Source organism: Myxocyprinus asiaticus, chromosome 11 (assembly GCF_019703515.2).
Source record: "Myxocyprinus asiaticus isolate MX2 ecotype Aquarium Trade chromosome 11, UBuf_Myxa_2, whole genome shotgun sequence".
In the NCBI taxonomy this organism is placed as follows: domain Eukaryota; kingdom Metazoa; phylum Chordata; class Actinopteri; order Cypriniformes; family Catostomidae; genus Myxocyprinus; species Myxocyprinus asiaticus.
Genome location: NC_059354.1, coordinates 50,608,990 through 50,625,000, shown reverse-complemented (window position 1 = coordinate 50,625,000; position 16,011 = coordinate 50,608,990). Strand labels below are relative to the sequence as shown.

Here is a 16,011-nt window from a genome sequence, read left to right as displayed (position 1 = left end):
GCCGCCTGCAAAAACACTTCCTGTTTGGCCGGTCATCAATTTCAAATGCACAGACAGCATTCATATCACCAGTACAGGAGCATTACATGCAAGTGTTAGTACATTCCAACTGAGATCTGTATGTTAAAGGAATGTTCCAGCGTCAATACAAGTTAAGCAACCACAGTGACATTAGTTTCAATATTCTGAAGTTTTTTGAAAGCAACATGTTACCAAACGAAAGGAGTGCATGAGTGCACAGATGATCACATGATAAAACATGGATGCATGCGTCTCAACAAAGTCAACAGGTCAGAGGAGATTATTTGATCAGATCAGAGCAGACAGATAAAACACAACCATATCTGTCTGATCACTTCAGATGAGCGCAGTGTGTCTGGCCCTTTCTAAAGACAACACACACACACAGTAGATTTCAGCAGCAAAGCAACATGACCATTAATCATGTGACAAAACCATTCAATCTTCTCACAGTGTGCTAAAGGTGTGCTGTAAGTGTGTTTGCTGAAACTCTATTCACCTGAAGTTCACCTGATCAACAGCGATTATTCTCTTGAGAAATAAGAGGCACAAAGACAAAGAGACGGCAGGTACAGACGAGCCGCAATAACGTCTCGACCACGTTACTACAGATCTAGATATATTGCTGCTGTTATGTTTGAAGAAATATTCCAGGTTCCCTATATGTTAAACTCAATCGACGGCATTTGTGGCATATCGTTGATCTCCACAAAAATAATTTTGACTCGTCCTTATTTCTTTTAAAAAGATGCAAATACAATGGAAGTCAATGGGGTCAATCTGTAAACATTAAAATACTCACTGTTTCAAAAGTATAGACACAAGACATAAACAATATGTGTGTTAACATGATTTTACTGTCATAAAATCACTAACCGCATCTGAGGAAAGATAGACAATTTTACAACTTCGTTGCCATGACGAAAAAAATCCTGTAATTCCGGTATTGGTTATAACTTTCCACAGATGTGGTTAGTAAGTGATTTTATCACAGTAAAATCATGTTACCACACATATTGTTTATGTCTTGTGTCTATACTTTTGAAACAGTGAGTATTTTAATGTTTACAGATTGACCCCATTGACTTCCATTGTAAGTGTCTCACTGGAACACACATTTGTGCTTTTTTTTTAAACAAAAGGAGGGATGAGTCAATTTATTTTTGTGGTAATCAATATTATGCCACAAATGCTGTCGATTGAGCTTAACTTGTATTGAACCCGGAATATTCCTTTAAGTGTGCAGACAGTGTTAAGCTCGAATGCATCAGTTCATAAGTGCAAAAATCATTATTAGGAATAAGCAATGGGGTAACCTCAAGAAGCCAGCGAAGAACATGTCCGGGTCATACTTTACTTCAAAATCAAAGACAGAAAAAAATAATTTTATTTTGCTTACAGCCATCATATTACAGTAACTTTTACTATAAAACAGTAGAAATGCGAAAATTGCAAAATGACAAAAAAGCTCAAAACAGGGGGCCAGGGTAGCTCAGCGAGTATTGACGCTGACTACCATCCCTGGAGTCGCAAGTTCGAATTCAGGGTGTGCTGAGTGACTCCAGTCAGGTCTCCTAAGCAACCAAATCGGCCCGGTTGCTAGGCAGGGTAGAGTCACATGGGGTAACCTCCTCGTGGTCGCTATAATGTGGTTCTCGCTCTCGGTGGGGCGCGTGGCGAGTTGTGCGTGGATGCCGCGGAGAATAGCGTGAAGCCTCCACATGCGCTATGTCTCCGCGGTAACGCGTTCAACAAGCCACGTGATGAGATGCGCGGATTGACGGTCTCAGATGCGGAGGCAACTGAGATTCGTCCTACGCCACCCGGATTGAGGCGAGTCACTACGCCACCATGAGGACTTGGAGCACATTGGGAATTGGGAAAAAACTCAAAACATCCAGATGCATTAGGGTGATGAATTATGATAACTTGGGCAGATATTGCAATTAATTGTCATAATTATTTCACAATACAAACAAATTCTTAATGTTCCTAAAATTGGCTTCATTTTTTCCTATCTAAATATAATTTTCATTTATGTTTAGAAGACACTTATCCAGAGACTTACAAATGAAGAATATAACATGCAATTTGTCACACAAAAGTAAACTATCTTCAGTATCGCACAGCCAAGTTATCAAAGTGGCTGGAGTAGGATAAAAGCTAGAAAGAAATTTTAATTTTGTATTTTATTCAATATTAAGTGGCATTCTGCTTGTGGATTGGATATGTGCTCATGGAAAAGATGTGTCTTCAGCTGTTTCTTGAATGTTGTGGAGGTTGGAAGCTCATTCTACCACAGAGGAACAGAGAGAATGATCGTGAAAGGGACTTTGTGCCTAGTTGCGACGGGACCACCAGGCGCCACTCATTCACTGATCACAGAAAGCATGAGGGGGACACAGTTCTGGTCTATGTTCCTCTCCTCATTTTGACATGAAATATGACTTGCACATGTTTGCGTGAGATTCACCCCAAGATATTTCATGCATGTGAACGAGCAAGTGTTTGAGGGGGCAAAACGAAGCATATGAACCAGAGTAAATGTGGCATATTTACCTTTTTGGGTTTGATTGTTTGCTCAGCGTTGAAACTCGACTCGAGGGTCTCTTTGGATTCGGATTCGAGATCTTTGATGTCGCTCTCGTCTTCACTGACGATTGGACCATTCTCACAGATCGGAGACTGGAAGTCATCGTCCGGTAGAGGCGGATAGCTGTATTTGAACTGGTCCTGTATCAAAAAAATACATAAATATGATCTCTTTAGATCCTCATTATAGTGCATTTAGACACAACTTGAGTCCATGATTAGAACACTACACAACTAAACAAACATTTTCTTCCAGTCATAGAAAATATATATATATATATATATATACTGTATCAGAATCAGAATGAGCTTTATTGCCAAGTGTTCTCACATACACAAGGACATTTTTTTGGTGATAGGAAAAACAAGCAAGTGCACACAGAACATTACAGTGAGACACAGAATATAAAACAAGGTAAGAGTATAAATAGACATACATATAATAGGACGTATAACATAGAATGGCGTATGTGGTAATACATGTGCAATGTAGGGGTATGTACAGTCATTGAATTAAATATGAGTGAATTTAAATATGTACATGACATATTTATACATTACTGCACTATGTGAGTCCTGAAGGCAGTTTAATTGTTCATGTGGAAAATGGCCTGAGGGTAAAAACTGTTCTTGTGCCTGGTTGTCCTGGCACTCAGTGCTCTGTAGCGCCAGCCAGAGGGCAACAGTTCAGAGAGGGAGTGGGCAGGGTGTGTGGGGCCAAGAGTGATTCTACCTGCACGTTTCCTCAATCTGGAAATGTACAGGTCTTGGAGGGTGGGTAGGGGGGCACCAGTAATCCTCTCAGCAGTCTTGACTGTCTATTGTAGTTTCCTTTGCAGTTCAGTCATTCGTGTACAGGGAGAACAGCAGTGGAGAGAGAACGCATCCCTAAGGAGCACCAGTGCTAATAGTGAGGGTCCCGGATATAAGATTCCCCAGTCTCACTAGCTGTCAGAAAGCTGGTGATTCATCGACAGATTGTGGTTGGCATGGAGAGCTGGTTAAGAGAAGATCAGGCATGATGGTATTGAATGCTGAACAGAAGTCCACAAATAGGATCCTTGCATAAGTCCCAGGTCTGTCAAGGTGTTGCAGAATATAATGCAGTTCCATATTGACAGCATCATCCACAGACCCGTTTGCTCGGTAAGCAAACTGAAGGGGGTCTAGCAGGGGTCCAGTGATGTCCTTCAGGTAGGCCAAAACCAGTCTCTCAAACGACTTTGACCACACACGTGAGAGCGACAGGTCTGTAGTCATTAAGTCCTGTGATTTTGTTTTTTTGGGGGACTGGAATTATGGTGGAGCATTTGAAGCAGCAGGGAACTTCACACTGCTCCAGTGATCTATTGAAGATCTGTGTGAAGATGGGGGCCAGCTGGTCAGCACAGACTTTTAGACAGGCAGATGAAACACCATCTGGGCCTGAAGCTTTCCTAGTCTTTTGTTTCTGAAAGACCCGGCACACATCCTCCTCACAGACCATAAGTGCAGGTTGAGTAGCAGGAGGGGGGTTCAAGCAGGTGTTGGTGTGTGTGTGAAGTGAAGGTCAGAGCGGGTGTGGGGTGTGAGACTGGGCTTCTCAAACCTGCAGTAAAACATTCAGGTCATCAGCCATTTGTTGATTCTCTACAGAGCGAAGGGATGGTGTCTTGTACTTGGTGATGTGTTTCAGGCCTTTCCACACAGATGCAGGATCATTAGCTGAAAACTGTTTCAGCTTTTCAGAGTAGCTTTTTTTATCCACTCTGATTTCCTTAGTCAGTGTGTTTCTGGCCTGGTTGTACAATATTTTATCCCCACTTTTGTAAGCATCCTCTTTGGCATGACAAAGCTGTCTGAGTTTTCCTGTAAACCATGGTTTATCATTATTGAATGATAAAAATGTCACAGTAAGGATGCACATATCCTCACAGAAACTGATATATGATGTCCAGGTCTGTAGCTGCAGCTTCAAAAACACTCCAATCAGTGCAGTCAAAGCAGGCTTGTAGTTCCAGCTCTGCTCCATCTCTTTACAGTCCTTACTACAGGTTTAGCTGATTTTAATTTCTGCTTGTAGGTCAGGAGCAGATGAACCAGACAGTGATAAGAGAGTCCTAAAGCTGCACGTGGGACATAGTGATATGCATCCTTTACAGTGGTGTAGCAGTGGTCCAGTATTTTTCTGTCTCTGGTGGGGCATGTGATGTGTTGTTTGTATTTTGGCAGTTCAGGGGTGAGGTTAGCTTTATTAAAATCTCCCAGAATTATGATAAGAGAGTCCGGGTGTTGTTGCTACATATCTGTGATGTGATCAGCCAGCTGTTGCAATGCTGCGTTCACGCATGCTTGTGGCAGGATGTACACACTCAGTTGATGAAGAGCGCTTCTAAATTTGGACAGCACATCTTCTTCAACACTGTTACATATGTACACCAACTTTTATTGATGTAAAAGTATGTTCCACCACCTCTCGTTTTCCCCGATGATTCCACAACGTGATCCACTCTGAACAGCTGGAAGCCCAGCAGATGTACCGTGTTGTCCGGGATGGCTTCATTCAGCCAGGTTTCCATGGCACGGAGCAGAGGAGTTAGAAAAGTCCTTATTTGTTTGAGTGTTTGAGTGAGCAGAAGCAGTTCGTCCGTTTTGTTGGCGAGGGAGCGGACATTCACCAGATGAATACTGATATGTACAGTTTTAGTGCTGTCAGTCGATTAAAATCGTTAACCATGATTAATCACATAATTTTTTCATTGGCAATCACGATTAATCGTAGATTTTGAAAGTGCATAAATCTGACTGTACTGTATACTTTTTCTGTCAAAATGCCATTAGTTTCTTCTTATTATTAACATTTTCCAAAAAAAACATATTCCACAATATAAAGAAATGCACTAAAATAGCACCCATTCAAATAACATTTGACTATGTGGAAGGTTGACTAACTGAAAAAAACTTGGTCAAGCATTCATTGCAATGGGCATTAAATCTCTTAAACTCTTTTTAACTTTACATGAAAAGCACTAAAGAGAACATCTACAGTAGTTTTGCTTTTAGCACTGGCACTGTGCAAGTAAATGATACTTTATCCAAACTGTCCTGTAAGACTATGCACAACACAGCGCCGGGAAAACGCTGATGATATTCGCATGCGTTAACACGTTAATTTTAACAGCTCTAATATGCAGTATATATTGTCAAGCATTTCATCTAAATAGCATAGCAGTAGAACGAACATGCCCAGAAAGCACAGATAGAGCTCGGAACATTGTAACATCATTGCAGTTGCAAGACAGCTGCCATTTGAACACCAGCCTTGCACTGCGAGGCGCGGTGCGAGTGCGAAGTGAAATTGCGAGCGTGAGGTGATCATCTGTGTTCTGCGACTGCTACCAGGTAATTGAATAACGTATAACGTGCCAGTAAAGGCAGCCAGTGGAGTTTCTGGTGCCCCCCTAGGGAGCTGGTGCCCTACGCAGACTGTGTAATATACGTATAGCGAGCGGCGGTACTGAATACCGGCTAACGGAAACCCTGCTGCAGTCTCCAAGATTCTGTCACAGCGTCTCTGTTTGATAGTACACTAGCCAATGTGAACCCTGCAGGTAATCTACACTGTCATTTACCCATTTAATCCCACCAGTTACAATTGTGACCGGGGTCTAAAATGAGTTTGTGATGTACTTTGCACAGAGTTGTCAATTGTAAATGACAGTGCAGACTTTTTTTGCATGTCTGTCAAATCTCCATTAAAAAAAAAGCAAATAAATCCCGTCATAATGCACTTACAACTACCATATTTTGTACATAATTTGAATTGAGTTGTGCTGTGTTCATTTTCTGTTCTTCAGTGGGGTAGGTTTTGTGTGGATGACTGAAAAATACATCTGGATGAAGCATATTTTGTCCACTCATGTTTATAAAGATATTGTGATTAATCGCGATTACCTACAAAAAATTATGCGATTAATTATTTTAATCGTTTGACAGACCTAATTTTATATATATATATATATATATATATATATATAGATAGATAGATATTTACGTACTTGCTTTGAAACAGCTTAAGTGATTTTCAATTATTATTATTAAACCATTATATCAAATAAACCATTATTATTAAATATAAAGAAACCATTATGAACTATTGTAGCTAATTAGATTTGAATTGTTTAATGCAATAATTAAAATTCAGCAACACTCTAGTTAAGAATAATCTAGGCATGTTTTCCATATTCTTTTTCACTAAACTAACACGAATGGTATTTGATAATTAATTTTTATGCATCAATATAACAATACTGTGACGAGGAGGGCGGGGTCGGGCCGTGAGTGCACAATTGGGGGCTGGCCGTGTGCACTCACGGCCCGGCCCCGCCCTCCTCCTCGTCACAAATACATAAACAGCAATATTTACATACATACGTTTTAATAAATGAAAAACTTACTGACTCTAACCCAATTTTTGTGACTAAAGTGTAAACAAGAGATGTTTTTAAAACATTTCTGTTTTAACAATCTCGTACTCAACGAGTTACGAGATAAGTAAAGGACGATTATATTATTAAAATCATGCCAATATTCACAATGTTGCATAATTGGATATCAGAAGCAAATTCATTTTGAATATATGGTGAAAATCCAATATCTCGCTTATCCCTAGTAGAGACATTTTCCCAGTAACTGAAAGTATCCTTTTATTTTTAACGTACCGTCCCGCCCATGTGCGGTGGCAGGTGTTCGGGGTCAATATACGTCTGGATGTCAGTCTTGGAGACAAACTTGAGTTTACTGATGGCTTCGGGGCCCAACCACGTCTTCACGATTTTCCAGGCAGCTGAACATCACAAACACAACTCAAATCCAAAAATGCCATCCAGTGGAGCAGGTATCATTTCAAACATCTATGCAGACCATTTTCACTTCACATGAGCCAAAAATAACTCACCATTCATGATCCAAGGCATGTCGTACATTATCATTTTAGCTGTGATAAGAAATAAATTAACATAAGCTGTTAAGCAAACCAAGCTGAAGAAACCAGTATGTGTTTAATCAGTTTAATATTTCTGAAACGAAGCGCAACTGTGTTCTAGAAGAAAAAAATCTCATTCATTTTCTCCATAGATTTTTAGTGACAATGTCTCCCACACTCTCAAACGCCTTTTTTATTTGTATACATTTCACTATTTTGCACTGAACAAAACAATACTCAATAGTGATAGAACGATATATTGCGCAGACAGATTAATTGGCTGATATTTTAGAACGCCCAATTCCCAATGCGCTCTAAGTCCTCGTGGTGGCGTAGTGACTCAATCCGGGTGGCGGAGGACGAATCTCAGTTGCCTCCGCGTCTGAGACCGTCAATCCGCGCATTTTATCATGTGGCTTGTTGAGCGCGTTACCGCAGAGACATAGCACGTGTGGAGGCTTCACGCTATTCTCCGCAGCATCCACGCACAACTCGCCACACACCCCACCCATCAGGTTATCCCATGTGACTCTACCCTCCCTAGCAACCAGGCCAGTTTGGTTGCTTAGGAAGCCTGACTGGAGTCACTCAGCACGCCCTGGATTCGAACTCGTGACTCCAGGTGTGGTAGTCAGCGTCTTTACTTGCTGAGCTACCCAGGCCCCCACATATTTGGCCATTTAAAGATTATCAGCATCGGCCGATAACCGTGTTCACTTGGCCGATTAACAGAAGTTTTATCTTTATCAATAGGTTTATGCTTTTGATTACATCAAGTAAACAGACTTTGTTCTTTTTTCCAATTTTCACTTTCATTTTTGATGGCTGGTTTGGTTCAAAGCTTAGAACTCTAAGTTATTTATTTATTTATTTATTTTAAAAAAAATGGGAAAAATAGTTATGGAACCAAGGCGACTAAATGTGCAACAATTTACAACAAAGAAATGTTAATAGCTAGCTAATAGCTCAACACAAATGGTTGATTTAAATAAAAGCAATCAATCATATTCAAGTTTTATAAATAGAATGTACTCACAAAGAAACTTCGGATAGTACACTTTGAAGCAACTAATGATATACTTCACAAAGTCCATATCCTAGAGGGGGCAAAACAGGGGAAAGAAGTGAAAGTTTTCATGATTCACAGTCATGGCCTGAAAGCAGTATAAAGACATTTAATTTGCTCAAGCCAAGATATGGACTAAACAAAGCCTGAAACTTTGACAAACATTCTACAACTTTCTAAAACATTTATTCTGATCTTAATGCCATTGCGCAACCGTAATGTTTACCAATGATCAAGTAACCTTTAGCCTTAATTTATGTTGACATAAATTTCACACAACATTCATATTTCATCAAAATGTTTGTTAGAAGACACAAATAGGCCAGATGTCATAAAGCCAGTTTTTGTATGGAACATTGCCATCATCATTGCTGTTATTGGTGGAGAATAAAACCATTTTAGATAAGACGAAAATAAAATACAAGGAGAGATAGTAGGTCTGGGTAAAAAAAAATATAAAAAAAGATTTTCAGATTAATCAAACTTAATTTTAAAATCCAAAAGATCAATATTTTACTTTAAAGTTTACTTGATTGTGTAGATTATTATATCTGTAAAATAAATAGCAATTGAACTGCATAGTTGGGGCCATATTCTTCATTTAAATATTTATATTGTTCATAATGTACCAAGTTAAAAGCATTCCTGTGTAGATTACAGCAATTGTTGAGAAAGTGTATGTAAATGTAAGCAAACTGGGCATTGTAAATTAAATATATCCAAATGAATTAGAATCGAATTGCAAGCCTGTGAACTGAAATCACATCGGGAAATCTGTATCGATATCCAGCCCTAAGAAGGCATGTCAATTGTGTTTCTAGGCCAAAAGTTAAAAGATGACAAAGTCAAAGTTTGAGCTCACGGTGGCGCTAGAGGGTTTGATGGAGAGCCCCCAAAGTTGTTCAAATTGATGTTCAGACAATTAATAATGGGTGTGCCAAATTTGACGACCTTCCTCCAAATGGTTATGTTCTAACACTTCGCTTCGGTTCTTGGCCTCTTATAAATCACACATGAAAGAAAATCTTTACACTTCAGGTGACCTTTTAATCTTCCCTTAACTGATATACAAATTCAAATTAAAGTTTTCAATTGAAAATGTTCCACTAAAGTTAAAATGTATCTGATCTACAAAAAAACAAAACAATGTATGCCTCCATATCCAAGAAACCTCAACATACACGCCCTCATATTATAAACACGCAAAGGCTAAATTAGTAATCTTTTATAATCCTAACAGAGAGCAAATTAACGAGACTCTAATCCCTTCATTTACAACGTGCATTAGGTTTGATTATGCCAAAGCTTTGGACTTCCAGTAGTGTTAAACGACCATATTTCCGCCATACAAACATGAGACGGCGAGATAAGCGTTTGACGGGGAATCCTCTGGGATTAAGCAAGTGACTTGGATTGACCGTTCGGGATTTAAAGGCCATGTTAATCTGTCAAGTATTAAAGCAGTGAACGGCATGTGTCTCTCTGCACATACAGCTAATGACCTCAAGATGCCTGAAAGAGTTCAATAATGGACTGAGACAAATCCGAATAAAATGGCTCCTTAAATTTTGTGAAATACATTAATTAATATGGGTGGTCGGAATTACCAAAAATCTTTTCATTTTATGTCACAGTAACTGTATATATCACTGTACAGTTATTTATTTGTATTTTTTTCTCCCCTTTTTCTCCCCAATTTGGAATTCCCAATTCCCAATGCGCTCTAAGTCCTCGTGGTGGCGTAGTGACTCGCCTCAATCCAGGTGGAGGATGAATTTCAGTTGCCTCCGCGTCTGAGACCGTCAATCCGCGCATCTTATCACGTGGCTTGTTGAGCGCATTACCGTGGAGACATAGCGCGTGTGGAGGCTTCACGCTATTCTCCGTGGCATCCACGCTCAACTCACCACACGCCCCACCGAGTGCGACAACCACATTATAGTGACCACGAGGAGGTTACCTCATGTGACTCTACCCTCCCTAGCAACCGGGCCAATTTGGTTACTTAGGAGACCTGGTTGGAGTCACTCAGACTGTGCGAGTTGGTTTTTTTTTTAACCAACCATGTGGTAACACCTATTTGTTGGTATTAAATTCTTCACAAATGAAAGGTACTTTATCTCTTCTTATTTGTATGCAAAACACACGATTTATTCATAACAAATGAATGACAAGTCTGACATCAGGGCAGAAACAGCTTAACATTAAAGAACACTTGAGTTCACTTTTTAACGGGTCAAAAATAAAAAAGGCAGCACTTCAAAATAGCATGTTTAGACCAAACTGTGAAGCTAATCTTCCTTTCTTTTTTTTAAGCAAACATGAGGCAGATCCCCCTTAACCATTAACAATCTTAAATCACAACAGCACCACAGAATGAGGAGGAAAGTAAATGAACTTACGATGTTACCGAGGCCGGACTCAGACATGTCAAACACAACCGTTAGCGGCATTCCTGGTTCACGTTTGGCATAGCGCTCCAACCAGAACGCCACGTACCTCTTCTTATCCAATACTGTCTTAGCATCCTTAACGTGAAGCTTTACTTTGAACCAGACTGCATTCAAAACAGACAAAAAGATTAATTTGTAACCCAGAAGTTAACGACCCAATAAAACACTTCTGTGCTTATAATACACACAGTTTTTATGAACTTTCATGAGTTTTCATTTATAAGGAATATTTGTACTTTTAGCATGTATTTGTTTACAGAAGCATTGAACATTAACTAGTTATGGCAAAAAGGAGTTTAAAAATAGTGAAAATACTGACCCATTTTAAGAAACACACTTTCCCTTATACATTCACTAACATTTTATGGATTTTTTTTGCTTACGTATGAAATAGGGGTGGGAATCACAAGGTAACTGGAATATCGATATTTAGGCCACAATATGATATTATTGCGATTCTTTATTTTTGGTGTATTGCGATTCAAAACTACAATATATTGCAATATTTCACTCAATGTTTCTCATTCGCCAAATGCATTGTTAAATTAATATAAAAGTGCCAATTTACAATACAAGGCCAGTTTATTTCCTAATATCCATGTACAATGCAAAGCCATAAGCATATAAGACCATAACGGCTCCTTATTTCTGTGGTTAGTTCATGTGGAAAAATGTAAATAATAATATTGATATTTGCCGCCCGACTTTCCTTCACCGGTTCAGATGTCAAATGCGCTCCGTGAAGATTACCATATCTCAGAATCTATACATCGTATCACGTGTTTTCGGGCTTGTTTTCAACTGAGAATATGCTTTAAGTAATTGTGTGTAACAGTTTCTCATTCTTTTTATGTTTCATGAAAGAAATGCGACAATTAACATCTTTTTATAACATCTGTAACTATGCTGTGCACAAATATACGGCTTGTGAGGAGTTGCATGTCACAGCGGACTAGAGTTTGTTAGAACTATAATGTTATGATGGACAAAATATTTAAACTGGTTGCATAAAGTACTTTGTAAAGGCAAAATATTCTGAAATGGCAACTTTAAAATGCTTCTACCGTCTCTATGACTTATGTTTTCATCCGTTTTGGTGTGCGTGTTTGACCAGCCGACATCAGTTTTGTATAAATGATGTATATAAGTCGCTTCAGACTGTAAGTCGCAGAACCTTTCAGATGATGAAAAAAAAAAACACGTACTGTCTCTTTAAGAACATCCTCACAAGCGGGCCTGGGTAGCTCAGCGAGTATTGACGCTGACTATCACGCCTGGAGTCGCGAGTTTGAATCCAGGGTGTGCTGAGTGACACCAGCCAGGTCTCCTAAGCAACCAAATTGGCCCGGTTGCTAGGGAGGGTAGAGTCACATGGGGTAACCTCCTCGTGGTCGTGATTAGTGGTTCTCGCTCTCAATGGGGCGTGTGGTGAGTTGTGTGTGGATCGTGGAGAGTAGCATGAGCCTCCACATGCTGCGAGTCTCCGTGGTGTCATGCACAACGAGTCACGTGATAAGATGCGCGGATTGACGGTCTCAGAAGCGGAGGCAACTGAGACTTGCCTCACAGAAGTGATTTGGTTGTGCCCGACTTTCCTTCACCGGATGGTTGAGTGAAATCTGAACGTTTACTAGCCAGTGGAGAATCACAGACATTTTAGTCGCATAGCACGAAATTTGGTTGCATATGCAAGTGATTTACTCGCATCGTAGAGGGTAGCGCGTAGAGTGAAAGATCAGCTGTGGGATATTTAGAATTGATATTGAGATCGTTCCAAGAAGGTTCCAATTAATATATAGAATTTTTTTACCCAGCCCTACAGGGGAACATTTGAAACGCCACCTACAGAGTTTGTTTCCCTCTTTGTCGTATCCGTGCAGATAAACGGCGCCGCTCTCAAACATCCAGCGAGGAATACTGCTCTCTGTGAGGTCTATAGGAAGAACACAACAACAGTTAAATACCATTCATACATCACATTTCTTCCAGTTTCATTTTACTGGAAACTCACGACACGTGATCAGTGTCAAACACCAGTTTCCTGGAGAACTCTGATAGGTGACAGTCTACGCTGTTTTATTTCATCCTACGCTGTTAGGGGTTTTATTTCATGGTTCCTCTGTGGCACTAACTAGCTGAAATCATTGGAAAAGCTGAGAAACCAGACTGAAGCATAACAGCAGTTCTTATGAACTCTACTCGTCGGTAATTAACAGGAGCATACAAAAATAATTAATTATTCACACACAACCCATGATCATGTTTTCATTAGGATCAAGGGGATATAGAAATACTAACATAAAATAATAAGTCAACCCGTATTACCAGATCGACATACAGGATATCTACAGCTGTCAGTCCTTTAACGACAGTCTTTAAGGAAGTAAATGCACCATTTTCTAGCAGTGTAAATCTCTTGAAACCTGTCAAGAACATGGTCATATTTCAACGTCAAAAGAAATAAATTAATATTTTGATTAAAGGAAATGTAGCCTATTGAGGACCATAACAAAACTTTTGCATTGTGAAATTATTTTAATGTCAATTAAGCAGATTTCCTCCAAATTTTCATACTGCAATGCAAAGTGTTTTTACATCATGGCAGTATTTGTAAGTAATAGTCAGCTATACCTGCCAGGCCGATTAATCGGATGATATTTGGTCAATTTGCGATTATGGCATCCGCCAATAACCGCAACCGCTTGGCCGAAAAACAAGAGTGTTAACTTTCCCTTGTGTCAGTTCCAAAATCAACCAATAGATTTTGTCAATGGAAGTTTGTTTAAAGTTCATACAAATGTGAATAAATATTGCATAAGTGTTTGTTTCACTTACAGCGTATAATGTTTATCTGCGTTTATATCGTCCATCGGCCCTCCTGCTGTCTAAATATCGGTATTGCATCATCGGCCGATCACTAGTTTTTGTGTACGTAAAAACAAAAAGCATTAAGTATAATGAAAATTACAAACAAACTCAAGTAAAACTTCCAGATGCATATAAGCAATGAGAATTTGGGGGGAAATGTGCGTATCTGTCTTGAAAATAATGTCACAATGCAACAAAAAATAGTCTTCATTTTCTTCAAGAAAAATATAATTGTATCTTTTTCTTTTGAAATCTGACCTGATGTTTTTGTGAGATTCAACCAGCAATGATCCAGTGATGCATGTGAGTAACTTCCTCATTTTGGTCTGTTATTTGCAACACCAAAGCGTAGAGACTGCATGCATTCATTCATACCATTCACGGTAAACTCTTTCCTCCACTGAAAGCTCTCATCGATCATTTTTAAGGTGTCCTCCACAACAAACTGCCTCCACGTGAGGTAGCCTTCAGCCAGCGCATCATCTCGGAAGAGTTTGTCCACATCTCTTGGGTCATATTTATCAGAGGAATCTGTGACATCGTGTTAGTATGAAGGAGAGATTGGCACAATACACACATTTCTGTTAACCAAAGGAAACTTGTCAAGTGTCCAACACTAAGAGAAGGTTTTAACTCTACATGCAAGTCAAAAATACATACAATTAGACGCATATTTTTTAATAAAATCTATTCTTTTGACCTCTGAACATGATATTTGTGTGTTATAATTAGATATAGTGATGTAAAATGAAAAACATATCTTTGACGCACATATGGAAACTATGTACATGGTAGGAAAAGTTCAAAAGTACAAGAAAAAAACAATGTTTAATTAAATTGTTTTTTTTTTTGCAATATAAAAGTACAAATATCAGGATCATCTGAAACTACATTCAAGAAAAAAGTCATAAAACATTATTTTCAGAAGCCTGCAAGACCAGTGTTGGGTAGTAAGTTACTCTAAAAAAAAAAAAAAAAAGTAATTAATTACTAACTACTAATTACATCTTCTACATTGTAATTAGATTACTAATTACTCTGTCTGAAAAGTAATTGCACTGCATATTATTTATTACTTTCTAAAACCCTGATCAACCTCGACCAGATGAAATTGACAGGAAACTGTTCTTTTAATTCTTTCAAATAAATCAAATAAATTATTCATGAACTGGCCAAATAATTTAAAGGGGCAGCGTTCATTAGAAAGCCTTTATTTTAACATCAAATGTTAAATTTCGATTTTAAATCCACCATTGTTTTATATAGAATTGCTCTGTAGTCTATACAGTATTTAATGCAATTACATCAGAAGTAACTGTAATTAAGTTACTTAAAAATTAAGAGTAATCCCTTACTACACTTTTTTCAATGAAAAAGTAACTTACAGTAATTAATGACTTAGTAATGCATTACACCCAACACTGTGCAAGACTGACTTGAACTTATTCCCATTTTATACAACATTATACAAATGTTCAACATTATAACACAACAATGTCATTAAATAGAATGATTTAGAGACTTTACTGAAAACCGAATCAAATATATGTGATATCAAATATTAAGGAGTTTCACAAAACATACACATAAAAACCGGCACTGTGAATACTTTAAAATATTTAATATTAAAATGATTTAGCGCTTGTAAGATCAACACGTTTCCACTGAGTATCACAACACTTCATGTAAACTTAGCGTACAGCTAACTCACCTACAGCATACTCGTTTTTAAACCTCTGTCGCGTTTCTTCAATCTTGCTCTCGACGTCCTTTTGGAGAGAGGACAGTAAAGATTTAAAATACATTTTAGATGTGAATATAACTCGCGACGTTTGTTTTGTTGAGCTGTGTTTTTACCTGCTCTGATTCAGGCTGCCCTGCCTCCGCCATGGTGGTTCACACTGTCTATCAGCAGTGGCTGGAGCTTCAGTGGAATCCACCGCAGGCTGTGTGAAACTGAACACATGATGACGCCATACTGGCTCTGACATGTCAAACAAACCTTTGAGCGGACACTTGTCTTTGATACGCTCTGGTAAAATAAAAGC

General features: G+C 38.8%; 1 protein-coding gene across 3 annotated transcripts in view; it reads right to left on the bottom strand.

Moving 5' to 3' along the window:
- The window catches only part of mospd2 (motile sperm domain containing 2), a 38,016-nt gene extending 22,007 nt beyond the window's left edge, over positions 1–16,009 (bottom strand). The window contains exons 1-9 of one of the 3 annotated variants that reach the window (XM_051710660.1): positions 15,821–16,009; positions 15,675–15,732; positions 14,339–14,494; positions 12,942–13,028; positions 11,045–11,199; positions 8,613–8,673; positions 7,550–7,588; positions 7,314–7,438; positions 2,581–2,754 (exon numbers count right to left, since the gene is read on the bottom strand). In XM_051710660.1, the coding sequence (XP_051566620.1) occupies positions 2,581–2,754; positions 7,314–7,438; positions 7,550–7,588; positions 8,613–8,673; positions 11,045–11,199; positions 12,942–13,028; positions 14,339–14,494; positions 15,675–15,732; positions 15,821–15,853 (888 nt within the window). In that variant the 5' untranslated portion in view covers positions 15,854–16,009. The other 2 variants (XM_051710661.1, XM_051710663.1) reach the window with 2 other exon arrangements.
- Positions 16,010–16,011: the final 2 nt, after the last annotated feature.